We start from the raw sequence: 14186 nt of genomic DNA on the forward strand, positions 1-14186 counted from the left end.
CGGTTAAAAAACTTAACTTTGTCCTTATTGTGTAGATTATAGAGCTGTATTAATTGTTTTAAAAAATTGGGAATTGGGGGAGTTCCTTGTTGCTTTGATGTAATCAACATCTGTCAACAGATGAATTTGCTTTTGTTTAGTTTCAAGGGCTCTTGTCCTTTAGCTTTGCCCAATCAGTATCTGCTTCAGCCTGGGGCATTCCCTAGTAGTGCATGTGGTTTTTTTTCCCTCAGCAAATGCATAGGTTATTTCTTGTGAAATGTGAGCTTCTCTTCTGCTTTATAGTTGCCTTGAGATGGGAAGAAACCTTCAATCTTTCTCATTTATTTTGAAACGTACACCTTAGTACTAGATTATAAAAATCAATAAAAGAGTTATATCAAGTGATGCAGACTATTTAATTTTTTTTAGCAACATTTGTACAAGTTATGAAACATGTCAAGCAATCAGTGTTTTAGGTCAAGAAATATAAGGCATGGATGCATTTGCAGTGTTCTCATGGACTTGAAGCACACAGCGCTGTAAGAGCCTGTGCTCCTACTCTGAGTAATTGGTTAGAGTTCATGAAGTGTGATCTTTCTGTGGGTCTAAATCAGCACCCCGAAAATATATTCCTATGCTATAGTCCCTTCTGAGCTTACTGTAGGAGGCAACATTTTTAAACAGTTAAAAATGTATCAGATTGCTGTCACAAAGTAAGTTGGGTTTTTTTTCTTGTTAAAGTTAATATATTATTAAGCAAATCATTTGGTTTAAAATTAAAATCATCAATGAATGTAAGAACCATATTTGAAAATGAATTAGCAAAACATTGTTGTTTTTCTCTCTTGGTAATCATAAATCATTTAAATCTGGCAGGCATTCCTCTCTTCATCCAAAATAATTGCCTCCATTTGTAAAATCAATTAGATGTTAACATGCTATAAATAATAGTTTTGTTACTAGACTTTGGCATTTACTGATCATTATGAAAAAATATATTCAGTAAGACATTTTACAGGGTGTCTTTTAAATCACATATTATCTCTGGTTGACATTGTTAGCTAATGTAAAGTAGTGCCAAGCTACATTATTGTGTTGTTTTCTACCCAGATATTTGATACCTCTGCAGTGTAACGTAACTGAGGATTGATGGCACACTGCAGGGTGAAAGTGCTTCCCTGGAAACATACAATGAAAAATACATGTGTTGGTAGTCCAAACTTGAGTACAAATGTACTTTGTTCAGTTTTACAACTGCTTAAAATAATAAGCATTTTAAATGTCTCTTTGAAAGTTCATTCAGACCTCTCCCTTAAAAATACTTATTGACCAAAAGAAAACTCACATTTTCAGGGATAAAATCAGCTTAATTAAGGGTCATTAGTAAAGGTGCACATGAAAACCCAGGGCTCCGTGGGTGAAATGGAAGCATTTCATTATGTGGTATAGAATGCATGAGCAGATAACAATTAAAATGGACCCCGAGTAAGAGGCCAATAAATATAGGGCATGTTGCGTGCAGCAACATTCGTTATTTAAAATGCATTCCTCCTGGCCAGGCATGGTGGCTCATGCCTGTAATCCCAGCACTTTGGGAGGCCGAGGTGGGCGGATCACGAGGTCAGGAGATCGAGACCATCCTGGCCAACATGGTGAAACCCGTCTCTATTAAAAATACAAAAATTAGCTGGACGTGGTGGTGGGCGCCTGTAATCCCAGCTACTCGGGAGGCTGAGGCAGGAAAATGACTTGAACCCGGGAGGCAGAGGTTGCAGTGAGCCGAGATCGTGCCACTGCACTCTAGCCTGGTGACAGAGCAAGAAGACTCTGTCTCAAAATAAATAAATTAATTAATTAAAAAAATGCATTCCTCCCTCCATCATACTTGAATTCTATAATCCTACCTTCAGATTTAACCTATAAAGGAAAAAAAAATACAGCTTTTAGAAATGGATGTTATTACTGAATATGAAAATATTTAAAACCATAACCTAGATTTACATTCCAAATACAAATTTTAAATATGAAAAAATGTGCTGCAGGATCCAGAGGACATAGAGCAATTTCAAGAGATGTTCAGACTGCACAGTGTGCTCTTCCATGGAGTGCAGGAAGCAGTTGCCTATAATTTTCAGCGTTCAACTCAGACTAGGTGCTGATAGAATTTTTGTAACACTAAAAATAATTCTTATCATTACCTTTGATAACAGTAACTATTCTAGTATTCATAACAAATAACATGTAGATTTACTCCCTAAGAAAACCCTATATAGAGTTGCTGTTAGGTCATCAACAGTAACAATACTACGATCATCTCTTGCAAGATCAAATTAGTACAAAGCAACTCCTCACTGTTCTGGGCTCTCCTACTCCCCTGAGGTTTCTGGTGATTTCCCACTGGTGTCTCTAAAAACATCAGATTAGTCCACTTGCCCCTTGTAGTAATTAGTACACACCTGAGTCTTGTTTCCCCAAATAGCTTTACCAAAACACGGTGTGCAGTGAATCCTGAATGAATGATAGTGTGTGGGAGACGGAGGGACCATTTCTGTCTCTGAAGATGGTCATCATGCATCAAATTTGTTGTAACATTGGTGGTAGCAATTTGGAAATTAGATGTAGTTATAAGGTATCAGCAGTGCTTTTGTCAAGAAATGAATTATATAGGAAATTCAAGAGACCATTTCTACATTGATCTACATTAGTTACTGTAGTTCGGGTATCCTTTCTGTGACCCTGAATATAATGGAGACTGGGGATTTTAATTTTGCTCACTCTGCATTTAGAAAATTTACTACTTATTTATATTGTGATAAACAAAATTGAGGGCCCGCCCCTCTTTCTTTGCCAGGCTAGTTGGAGGACCATTATCTTCTAAAGGTACCATGACTTATGCCCATTTCTTCATTTCACCTGTGAAAACACCAGATTTTATTTCTAATAAAAAGATGGAATCATTTGTAATGAGTAGTTAGTGGAATAAACACAGTATGGCACCTTATTATCCTGTTGCCTTGTGACAACATTTGTAAGGGTGTCTTTTATCAGATTGAAAGAAAAGAATTCGTTTCAAATACAAAAGTGTCTTATGAAAGTGAAATTGCTGAATACAGTGTAGAACCATAATTGTCAACAGATTGGATATGTTCAGGCTGTGTTCCTGACGTTTCGAATTTTACCATCCAGTCATGTGTGGGTGTGTCTGCATCTTTTCGGCAGTGAGGCTGTCATTTGGCAGGACAGGTACCTTGGCAACACTGTTCATCCTAAAAGTGAATGTCTCAAAAGCCTCATCCAGATATCTAGTGGAGGCCTGATGACTTCATGCTTCAAGTTTAAGTACATAGAAAAGATTCCCCCTATAATGACTGTGTACTTGAACTTGATAACACTGATAAAGATGATCTTTTGTGTAATCAACCACATTGAAAAAAATCTTCATGAGTCCTAAAATTGATCAGAGGCTACATCTTCCCATTTCCTGGGATGTAGCATGACAATCAGATGGTGCTGAATGAAGGCACACATTTCAGAGCTGAAGGGACCTCAGAGATTGTGAAGCCCAACTCTCATTTTACTGAGCTTCTGCATCTCACAGGGTAATGTCTTTGAAGTACTCAGCACCGAGCTTGGCACCAGTAAGCTCTTGGTCAGTCAGCATCCACTGTTATTGTTATTGCTCAAGATCACATAGCTCTTAGCAGGACCAGGGGTAGAACTTTCTGTCCAATGCTGTGCCACTTTGGTTCTTTTTTCATCATGCATAGCACTGTCTGATGTAATCAAATGCATTTGTTGATTTGCCTATGTCTGCCTCCCACTACAAGGATGTAAGCTCCCTGGGAGTAGGGACCTTGTCACCTCATTCACCACTGAATTCTCTAATCCAGAGCATGGCACATGCAATGAGTTCATTAAGTAGTTGTTGAATGAATGAAGGCATTTAGAGACCCCACAGGTAAACATGTTGAAGAATGGAGAAGGAAAAGGAAAAGAAGGGAGCATTTATGGAGCACCTATTTTTTAAAAGATGGTTTACCTATTTATGTTATCTCGGCAAATGCTCACATCAGCTCGTGGTAGGGAGAGCACTACTACTCCCATTTAATAGTGAAGAAAATGAGTCTCAGAAGTTTTGGTAACTCACACCTGTTTGACCTCCAAGCTCATGCTGTTGTCACTACCATAGTGCCTCCCAACTGGATCATTTCTAAGAATTTTCATGAAAAGTGTCTTCATTCTAAATGCTAACTAGTTACGTGATATTTACATTTTTCATGATAAAAAAAACTGACCTTGAAATCTAGTCCCTGAAAGAATACATTATGTAACAAAACACACTAGCGAATAGAACTCATAGAGCCCCTGCACACTGCTGAGAGGCAACTGGAATGGCAGACACAGCCCTGGATTTGGACTTACAGGATTAAGCTTGGGGCCTGGTCATTGATTACCAGACTTGTGAGCCTTAGTTCCTCATCTATAAAGCAGTGATGTTAACAGCTACCTGCCTAATGACAGAGCTGGTAAGAGGTAATGTATGTAGAGCACCTAGCACTGAGCTTAATCTAAGTGTCCATTAAATTTTAACCACTGTTATTATTACTATTTATATTAGCATTAGCATTATTAATAGTAATTATAATACTTTCCTCAGAAGAGAAACACTTGTGAGTTTGTGTCTTGTATGTGGTCCTGCCTAGCAATGCAATTAGGGAGGTGGAATCATAGATTGAGTCCACCTGTGTCTTTCCAAATTTTCCATTTCATAGCCACAGACTGTCCAATTAATAGTTCTGGCAGCCACCTCCCCAAAGCGTGTGTTTGGTCAGCGAAGGCAGCTTGGCTTAAGGTAGTGGGTGGATTAGGCCAACCCATCACCACTTTTGGAAAAATAATAGTAGTAGTAACAATAGTTTTGTGATGCCTTTTCAATTTTCTGGGTATTTCCCTCTGTTTTAGCTCCTGTTTTTTCTCATGCCTCTGAGAAAAGTAATACATTTTGTAGAGGCAACTTAGCCTGCTTTCCCTCTCAGCTTTGGCACTTACTGCATGTTCCTTTGTGTGCCTCAGTATCTTCAACTGTGACATGGAGTAATAACAATTCACAATTCATACAGTTTCTGTGAAGATTAATGAGCTAACATATGTAAAGTGCCTAGTACAGTAATTGAGACATAATAAGTGTTCAGTATTAGAAACTATACTGGAAGTCATGTTTTCTTTCCCATTTTATTTTTTGTGCAGTCTTTTTTTTTTTTTGAGACAGGATCTTACTCTGTTGCCCAGGCTGGAGTGCAGTGGTGTGATCATAGCTCAGTGCATAACTCAGTGATCATAGCTCCAGGGCTCAAGTGATTCTCCTGCCTCAGCCTCCTGAGTAGCTGGACTCCTGAGTAGCTGGACTGACTCCTGAGTAGCTGAACTCCTGAGTAGCTGGACTACAGTAGCTGATGGCCCAAGCCACCACTTCTGGCTAATTCTTTTATTTTTTGTAGAGGTGGGATCTCACGATCCTCCCACCTCGACCTCCCAAAGCGCTGGGATTACAGGTTTTTATGTATTCTTGAAAGAACTATTATTTATTGGGTCTCTTCTAAATGCAAGATGCTTTCACATTTCTTATTTCAATTCTCACCTGAGACTGAAATGAAGAAACTTGTGCAGGGCCACACAGCTAATAAGTGGTAGAGCTGAAACAAAAGTCCAGGCTTCTGCCTTCCAACTGTCTGCTTTTCCTAGGACACTACCCTGTCCCTCATATATCAGTTGACAATACTAGGGTTGGTGATATTGTCATTAGGGAAATATTATACTTTAAAAGCTTTACAGAATACATACCTGCCTCTATCAAGCAACTTTTTTTTTTTAGAGAGACAGGAGTCTTGCTTTGTTGCCCAAGCTGGTCTCAGACTCCTGGGTTTAAGCAATCCCACATCAGCTGCCCTCCAAAGTAGCTGGGACTACATGTATGTGCCACTGTACCCGAGTTTTGTAACTTCTTTTTAAAGAAATGATATTACTGACATTTTGTCTAGTGCTTGAAATTGTTTAAAATAGTACCAAAAACACCTCTATAAGTTAGATTCAACAATATTGCAGTCCACTTTAAGGAGGGACATAATTGAGTGAAACCTATCACCCTGAATCACTGATCATTGCGGTTTGTTTGCATCAGTGCCTTTCCCCAAGTCAATTAGAGATCCAGAGTTTTGAAGCCAGTACTTACCTGCAATTCACGTTTTCATTATGTTTCACAGCTGAAATGTTACTCTAGGCCAGTTCTCAAGCTTCGTGTGCGTCAGGATTACCTGAGGGCTGGTTAAGGCACAGATTGCCCGCCTCCATCACCAGTTTCTATGTTTGTAGATCGATACGGGGCCCAAGAATTTGCATCTTTTTTCTTTTTCTTTCTTTCTTTCTTTCTTTCTTTTTTTTTCTGAGAGGGAGTCTTGCTCTGTCACCCAGGCTGGAGTGCAGTGGCGCGATCTTGGCTCACTGCACCCTCTGCCTCCCGGGTTCGAGTAGTTCTCCTGCCTTAGCCTCCCGAGTAGCTGGGATTACAGGCGCGCGCCACCATGCCCGGCTAATTTTTGTATTTTTAGTAGAGACAAGGTGTGGGATTACAGACGTGAGCCACCGCACTCAGCCTTGCATCTTTTTTCTATGTGACATTATACTGCTGGTCTGTGAACCTCATTTTAAGGACTACTGCTCTAGACCAGGATTCAGCAAATGTCTCCTGTAGAGGGCCAAAGAGTACGTTTTTTAGGCTCTGTGGAACATGTGTTCACAACTACTCAGCTACCACTGTAGCTCAAAATCCTCCATAGACATTTGTAAGCAAATGAGGGTAGCTATGGTCCAGTGAACCTTTTATGTATGGGCACCAAGATTTGAATTTCATGTATTACAAAATATTGGGTTAAAAAGTTTTTTTCAACCATTTATAAATGTAAAAACCATTTTTAGGTTTTGTGCTGTATAAAAACAGTCAGCAGTCCAGATTTGGCCCTTGAGCTGTAGTTTTCTGACCCCTGCCATGTAGTTGTGACCTGTTGGGGACTTCTAAAACTATTGTTCTGGCCAGGTGCGGTGGCTACGCCCGTAATCCCAGCACTTTGGGAGGCCGAGGCGGGCAGATCACGAGGTCAGGAGATTAAGACCAGCATGGCCAACATGGTGAAACCCCGTCTCTACTAAAAATACAAAAAAATTAGCCGGGCCTGGTGGTGCGCGCCTGCAGTCCCAGCTACTCTGGAGGCTGAGGCAGGAGAATTGCTTGGACCTGGGAGGCGGAGGTTGCAGTGAGCCAAGATCGCGCCACTGTACTCCAGCCTGGGCGACAGAGTGAGACTCCGTCTCAAAAAACAAAAAAACAAAAAAACAAAAAACAAAAAAAAGATTGTTCTAAATATGAAAGTAATAAAATAAAATGAATCAAAATGTCTTCCTGGCTGGATGCAGTAGCTCATGCCTGTAACCTCAACACTTTGGGAGGCCGAGGTGGGAGGATCGCTTGAGCCCAGGAGCTTAAAACCAGCCTGGGCCACACAGCAGGACCCCATCTCTACAAAAAATACAAAAATTAGCCAGGCATGGTAGCACGTGCCTGTGGTTCCAGCTACTCAAGAGGCTGAAGTGGGAGGATTCCTTGAGCCTGGGAATCCAAGGCTGCAGTGAACCATGATCGCACCACTGTGCCTTAGCCTGGGCGACAGAGCAAGACCATGTCTCAAAAAAAAAAAAAAGAAAAAGTCTTCCTCTCTACCTCTAGCCCCAACCACATGCCACAGAAAGAGCCACTGTTTACAAATATCAATTTCCAGAAATTTTATGAGCACGTGCAAGCTTATATAAATGTATAAGCTCCTTTTACATTAATGGGCTTTTTATATGTATTTGTTAAGCATTCACTTTTTTCCTAACAGTGTATTGTGACCTCTTTCCATATCAACACATAGAGATGATGATTTAGCCTATCCTTTTTAATAGCTCCAGAATTTTCTGTAAGTATACCATAATATATTTAATCAGTCCCCTACTGGTATTTCCTATTTGGAAACATTTGAGTTGTTTCCCACTTTTTTTCTATCACAAATAATGCTGCCATGAGGGTACATCTTCATTCATCCATCAGTGCATAGTGTCTGCAGGATAAAGTCCTAGGAGATGAACTGCTGAGTCAAAGGATATGTGCATTTAAAATTTTGATAGACATTTCTAAATTCCTGTTGTGAGTACTTCGAACCCTATATTCATTTTCTTTCAGTGTTATACTTACATTTTTGCTATTTAGTCTTTATCTGACTTGAACATTCATCACAATGAATTTCAGTATAATGCCTCACTGCACGTGAACTTAACACAGAGTAGTAATCCTATGGAGGGCAAAAAGTGCAGCTGGCAATTTGTCCGTGATTCTTGAAAGGAAAACGGCTTTACAGAGTATAAAGCCATCAAAACAGTGCCCTGAATCTAGGGTCGTCTTGGACATTGCCACATAAGGTATTACAGCAGAAATTGTTCTTTTTACAGACCTGGTGCTTAGCAGATGTTTCTATATGTTTGTTTCCCGTTAGAGTAGAGTTTTCCATTGTCACGCATTTATGTAAACATAGTATTAGCTAATAAATACGCTGTGTTACTATTGTACTAGAACTCAGAATACCACTGTTTTCATTTCTATTTGGGGCTTTTCCTTTTTCAGTCAATAAGGTATTAGAATAATGATTTAATAGACAACACCACAACATCTTAAAGTGGAGGACTGTGTTAGGTTGGTTTTTTACTTAAAATATGTCTGTTTCTGCTCACAGGTTCTCATAGAATTTTCTCTTCACCACTCAATCATATCTACTTACACAAGCAGTCAAGCAGTCAACAAAGAAGAAATTTCTTTTTTCGGAGACAAAGAGATATTTCACACAGTATAGTTTTGCCGGCTGCAGTTTCTTCAGCTCATCCGGTTCCTAAGGTACTGTATTGCCTATTATCTCCTGCTTTTTCCAGCCAAGATAAAAGTTGACTGCAGAAGTGATCAAATATTTTTGCACCTTTGATTTCTGAGCCATTTGGGTTTTAATTTTCAAACTAGGTTTGTGATCTAAAACTGTGATTTGAGAAGTTTTAATATCCTGCAGTTCTATAGCATTAATTTTTTAAAACAAAGCTCTAAGCTTTCAATTGCTTAGAGTATTTAGAATTAAAATTTTTAACATGAAATTTTCTATATTAAATTTCTAACATGAAGATAAAACTATACGTATGTAGTTTTCTAACTGTTTTAGAGAAAAAAATTGACTATAAAATTGTGATGATTCAAAAGAGATTACTTAAAACTAACATACTAGATTTTTTTAAGCCTGTTCTTACATTTTCCTTGTTATTGATGCTGGTGTCTTTGAATTGTCTTTTAGACTAAATTAAATAAAATATGTCTCAGAGCAGTCTTGGCTTTTTTTTTCAGAGATTGCAATTCTGTGGAAAGGCAATCTATCCATTTTTCAAAATGCAATATAAAGGGAGTGTGCGAGTGAGCCCTTTAGGAAGAAGGAGAGTAGCTAAAGAAATATAGATTGGTCACAAAAATCATCTGCTTTCTCCCTTTTATGAACTTTATTTACAGCGAGCCCATATTTAGTATGTTATACTTCTGAAGGTGAGTGGCCCACTTTTATGGCAAAGGCCAGTGACACAGAAGGGCCACCAGGATGTATCCCCTGGCCTGGCCATCACAGTGAGAGTGAGAATTTGGTATTAGTCACAAAATTGACACTTTTTTCCTTAGAAGAAAAGAAAAAGAAATCTCTGGTGAGGTGAATTGTATTGTTTTAGCCATTTCAGTCAATTTCAGCATGACAGCCCAACAGCCCTTCTGCCTGCAAGTTATAACCTTGCCAGATCACAGAGCAGAGTGGAGACAAGAACACAGGCTCTTTGGGGGAGACCTGGTGAGCATTTGTGGGCATTTGTGGTGTAGCTGTGGGAGAGTAGATGTTCCTCTGGAGCTCAGCTGTGGCAAACCAGGCAGTAGTGTTACCTGTATCAGAAAACCCATCTGAACAGGGGAGCAAGTGAAGACCCGTAACTCCTGCAGGACAGGCTTCACAAAGAAGAGAGCCCTAACCTCAGCCCTTCCAGAGCTGCTGCAATGTTTCAATTGAAGAGTGTTATCTCCCTCAGCTTCCTGTCCCAAACTGCTGTGGAGCCTAACTGTGGACTGTCCAATAATGCTTATAGTTTGTAATGCATTATAAACTGTAAATAGTTTGTAAAGAGCTGTGCAAAACCTTGGGACTGAAAGAAGCTTTGTGTGTAAGATGGTATTTATTTCCTGAATACTGCCCATGGTGGAGAATGGTCTGCAAAAGTGATCAGGGTTGCACGTCTTGAGTTTTGGGGTGGCTTTTTGTTTACTCTTGACAAATAATGGAAATGTTCTAGGTAATTTTTATGTGCTTGAAGAATAAAACTTGTTTCATTTTATTCTAGTGTCTCAGTGTAAGTATGGTTGCAAAATGTAAGAAAAGTGTATATGTAATAGGCTTTAGGGAACTTGACAGTCAGCCTTTTTACATATATTCATTTTGAGAGGGTGTTGGGAGCTATCTTTTGCATAAATTATATTTTTGTGTTAAGAAGATGAAAGTGCTCTTAATTAACCATTTGGTGAATTGGAAGCTTGGTGCTATTTTTCATCAATGGTGAATATGCTTCTAACTGGGTTGGGAGGAGGAAAAAGAGAAAACTACTGTTTGTTTTGACCAGAAGTCTACTTCAGTCCAGTTTGACTCAAAGCATGGTAAGGTTAACAGACCATCCAGAGGCAGCACTAACAGGCAATGTTAAGTTCAAAAGGGCAGGGGAAGGAACTGGGGGCAGCCTGGAGGGTCTGTTGTGCTGGCTTCGGAGGTCGGTGCTCCGGCAGGAAGGGCAGAGCTCCATGAAGCAGGAGGCTGTGTCTGAAAAAATGATCCCATTGTCGTGCGCTGGGTTCTGATCTTCGTTTTCAATCCTTTTTCCTCAAGCACATAAAGAAGCCAGACTATGTGACGACAGGCATTGTACCAGACTGGGGAGACAGCATAGAAGTTAAGAATGAAGATCAGATTCAAGGGCTTCATCAGGCTTGTCAGCTGGCCCGCCACGTCCTCCTCTTGGCTGGGAAGAGTTTAAAGGTGGCGTCTCACCAAGCCTCAGAACGACTTACATAAGGGGCAACAAACACTCCTCTTTTTTTCCTTCTCCTTAACTCTTCTTTTAGGTTGACATCTAATTTGTTTTAAAAATTTATTTTTTTAAAATTGTTTTTAAAAATTAAGTAAAGCCTTGGGATGGGGAAAAGGAATTTTATTATTTTATGTGTTTATTCAAGAAGTAATTTAAAATCCAAATTCAATTTTAACTAGCAGAATTCTAGAGATACTTTGGTCTCAGTCAACCTATCCAAGTTGATCAATGGCAGACAGCTTTGATTTTTGCCCCCCTACTCCTGCCTGTAGTTTCAGCTTTTACTCCCCACATTATTTCTGTGTGCTTGAAGATTTGCTCTACCTTGTCCTTTGTCTCCTATTTTCTTGCATTTGCCCTGCAAAGAAAGATCAGATCACATACACAAAGCTGTAGGTAATATAGCAGTGTAATTACATACAACTTCCTACTACAAGATTTAGTTCTTTTAGGCCAGGCGCAGTGACTCACGGCTGTGGATCATTTGAGGTCAGGAGTTCGAGACCAGCCTGGCCAACATGGTGAAACCCCACCTCTACTAAAAATATAAAAATTAGCCGGGCGTGGTGGCGGGCACCTGTAGTCCCAGCTACTTGGGAGGCTGAGGCAGGAGAATCACTTGAACCCAGGAGGTGGAGGTTGCAGTGAGCCAAGATCATGCTACTGTACTCCAGTCTGGGCAACAGAGTGAGACTCCATCTCAAAAAAAAAAAAAAGATTTAGTTCTTTCATTTAGTTCTTTCATAATAATCTGAAGCACCCTTCTGTATAAGGATTATAAAAGAAAAATATGAGCCTATTTTCTGCCAAAAGGTGGGCAGAATTTAGGAAGTGAGACTCAAAGATAAAATCACTCACAGTATCTTCTGTGTAATAAACTTACAACACGGCTAAACATAATGTATATATACAAAATGAAGAAAATTATTGAAGAAATGGTTAATTTTTAATAAAAGATTTTATTTTTGTTTTAGAATTTTATTTATGTTTATGGAGTTTATGGAAATAGTCTTCATATACTTATAAAACTCAATTTCAGTTTTCTTTTAGTTTGGGAGCAATTTAGTTTGGAATACCTTTAGTAAGGAAAAAATATTTTTAAAAATACATTTATTTAGACATGAAAGAAATGAAGATTACTTAAAATCAAATCTCTACAAACTATATTAGACTCAGTCTTTTAAATATCAACCATAATCTCTATGCCATTGCTGCAAAACCCCTGTAATGTTTTACTGAGATAAAAAGATGCGAGTTGACCTACTTTTCAAGCTTTTCAAGGTTCAACTGATGAACCTTTTGAGCATTTATTCACATGCGCTGGGTAGCCCAGGGCACCAATCATTGAGAAAGAGTAAGGAATTGCCGAAGAACATAATTTTGAAATCCTCAGGCCAAAAGGGAGTTATGTCATTTAATGACTCACAAATGATTTAGAGGATCGTAGGGTTTAACATTTCTATTTCCTAATGGTCCATAACACCATCATATGCCCAAATGATTGTCCACAAGGCACAGTTGAGGATTCTAACACTAATCATAATTAATTCAAATGTTGTACCATAAGTTTATCATAGTAAATTTATACAGTCTCACATGGAAGTACTGTTGCTATAGCATAGTTGATAAATACAAGAAATGTCTTCAATTGTTGCTGCACAATTTCTTTATTTAACATTTTAGGTTGACATGACAACTGAAGAGATAGATGCTCTTGTTCATCGGGAAATCATCAGTCATAATGCCTATCCCTCACCTCTAGGCTATGGAGGTTTTCCAAAATCTGTTTGTACCTCTGTAAACAACGTGCTCTGTCATGGTATTCCTGACAGGTATTCAGTTCTTAATAACATATTGTTCCTTTGGAAACTAAAACATGAAGCTAAGATCTGTAACATATGTTGAAAGACACTATCATTCAATTGAAACCCACCAGTAAACTTCTGAAATTGATTATGATAAAACAGAAATTTTGAAGTATTTTACTTCTAAATGGATACAACACCACCATTTAATGTTTGTTAAAGCAGTGCATAATCTAAATGGGGGTTGTGCATTACGTATGTCTTTTACTTCTTAGATTTTAATCATATAAGTGGTAAAATTCAAATGTGGCAAATTTTTCTTATCAACTCTTGTTTTGGTTCTTGGCAAAATTAAGGTAACAAATTAAGTGCATCTTTTGAAATAAAGATTAGATTTAGTTATCCTGTGTAGTCCTCCTTCACTCCAAATTATCACTGCATCCCATTGGGTTTGTGACAGTCGTCATTAAGTATTTATTTTTATTTTCCTTTTATTGAGATCTGTCCATCACCATTTTTTTTTTCTGTTTACGTTTTAGTCGACCTCTTCAGGATGGAGATATTATCAACATTGATGTCACAGTGAGTAAATCATATAAAAAATTGTCTTTGATCAACTTCAGAATTGCTGGTAGCAACAGGAAGAGTGGATTGAAAATGTGAACTGCACCAGTGGAAGTGCTGTTTACTTCTAGACCCAGACGCAAGCAGCTGGTTTCCTTTTTTGTCTTTAACTCTGTGTTTATTCCAAGTAAACCCAGGCCTGACTTGAATTTAGGGCTGCAATCAGATGCACTGAGATCAATGTTGGCCTAAGTGAAATGTCAACCCAATCCTGCTATGTGTCATGTTTTTGAGAAGGTGTAATTGTTATTGATCCACTGTGTAGTTAACGCAGAGCACCACAGCACTGGGCAGCTGCTGAAGCTAGATATGTATGAGATGAGCTAACATGAAGAAAGCCAGCATTTTTCCTTCACTCTGCCAAGATTGATCTTCCTCTTCCTGCTGATTTTGAGTGGGGCCTGTCATTATCTTACTCTGTCATTAGGGGCTACATTGGCCTGTGTATGTCAGTCTATTTGGACAGCAACTCTTTTGCTAGCAGTGTTCCCTAGATTTATTAAAATCCCTGAAGGTAACGTTGAGTTCCATTTCTGGTATAGA

The 14186-nt window shown here is 38.8% G+C and overlaps 1 protein-coding gene across 3 annotated transcripts in view; it reads left to right on the plus strand.

Annotated features, from left to right (window-relative positions):
• Positions 1-14186, plus strand: part of METAP1D (methionyl aminopeptidase type 1D, mitochondrial) — an 82667-nt gene that overhangs the window by 52907 nt on the left and 15574 nt on the right. For 2 of the 3 annotated variants that reach the window (XM_034954504.2, XM_055108754.2), the window contains 4 exons: positions 8802-8959; positions 11013-11162; positions 12898-13046; positions 13559-13601. In XM_034954504.2, coding sequence (XP_034810395.2) covers positions 8802-8959; positions 11013-11162; positions 12898-13046; positions 13559-13601 — 500 coding nt within the window. The remainder of the gene's footprint in view (positions 1-8801; positions 8960-11012; positions 11163-12897; positions 13047-13558; positions 13602-14186) is intronic. The other variant, XM_055108756.3, reaches the window with a different exon arrangement.

This window comes from Pan paniscus, chromosome 13 (assembly GCF_029289425.2).
Source record: "Pan paniscus chromosome 13, NHGRI_mPanPan1-v2.0_pri, whole genome shotgun sequence".
NCBI lineage: Eukaryota > Metazoa > Chordata > Mammalia > Primates > Hominidae > Pan > Pan paniscus.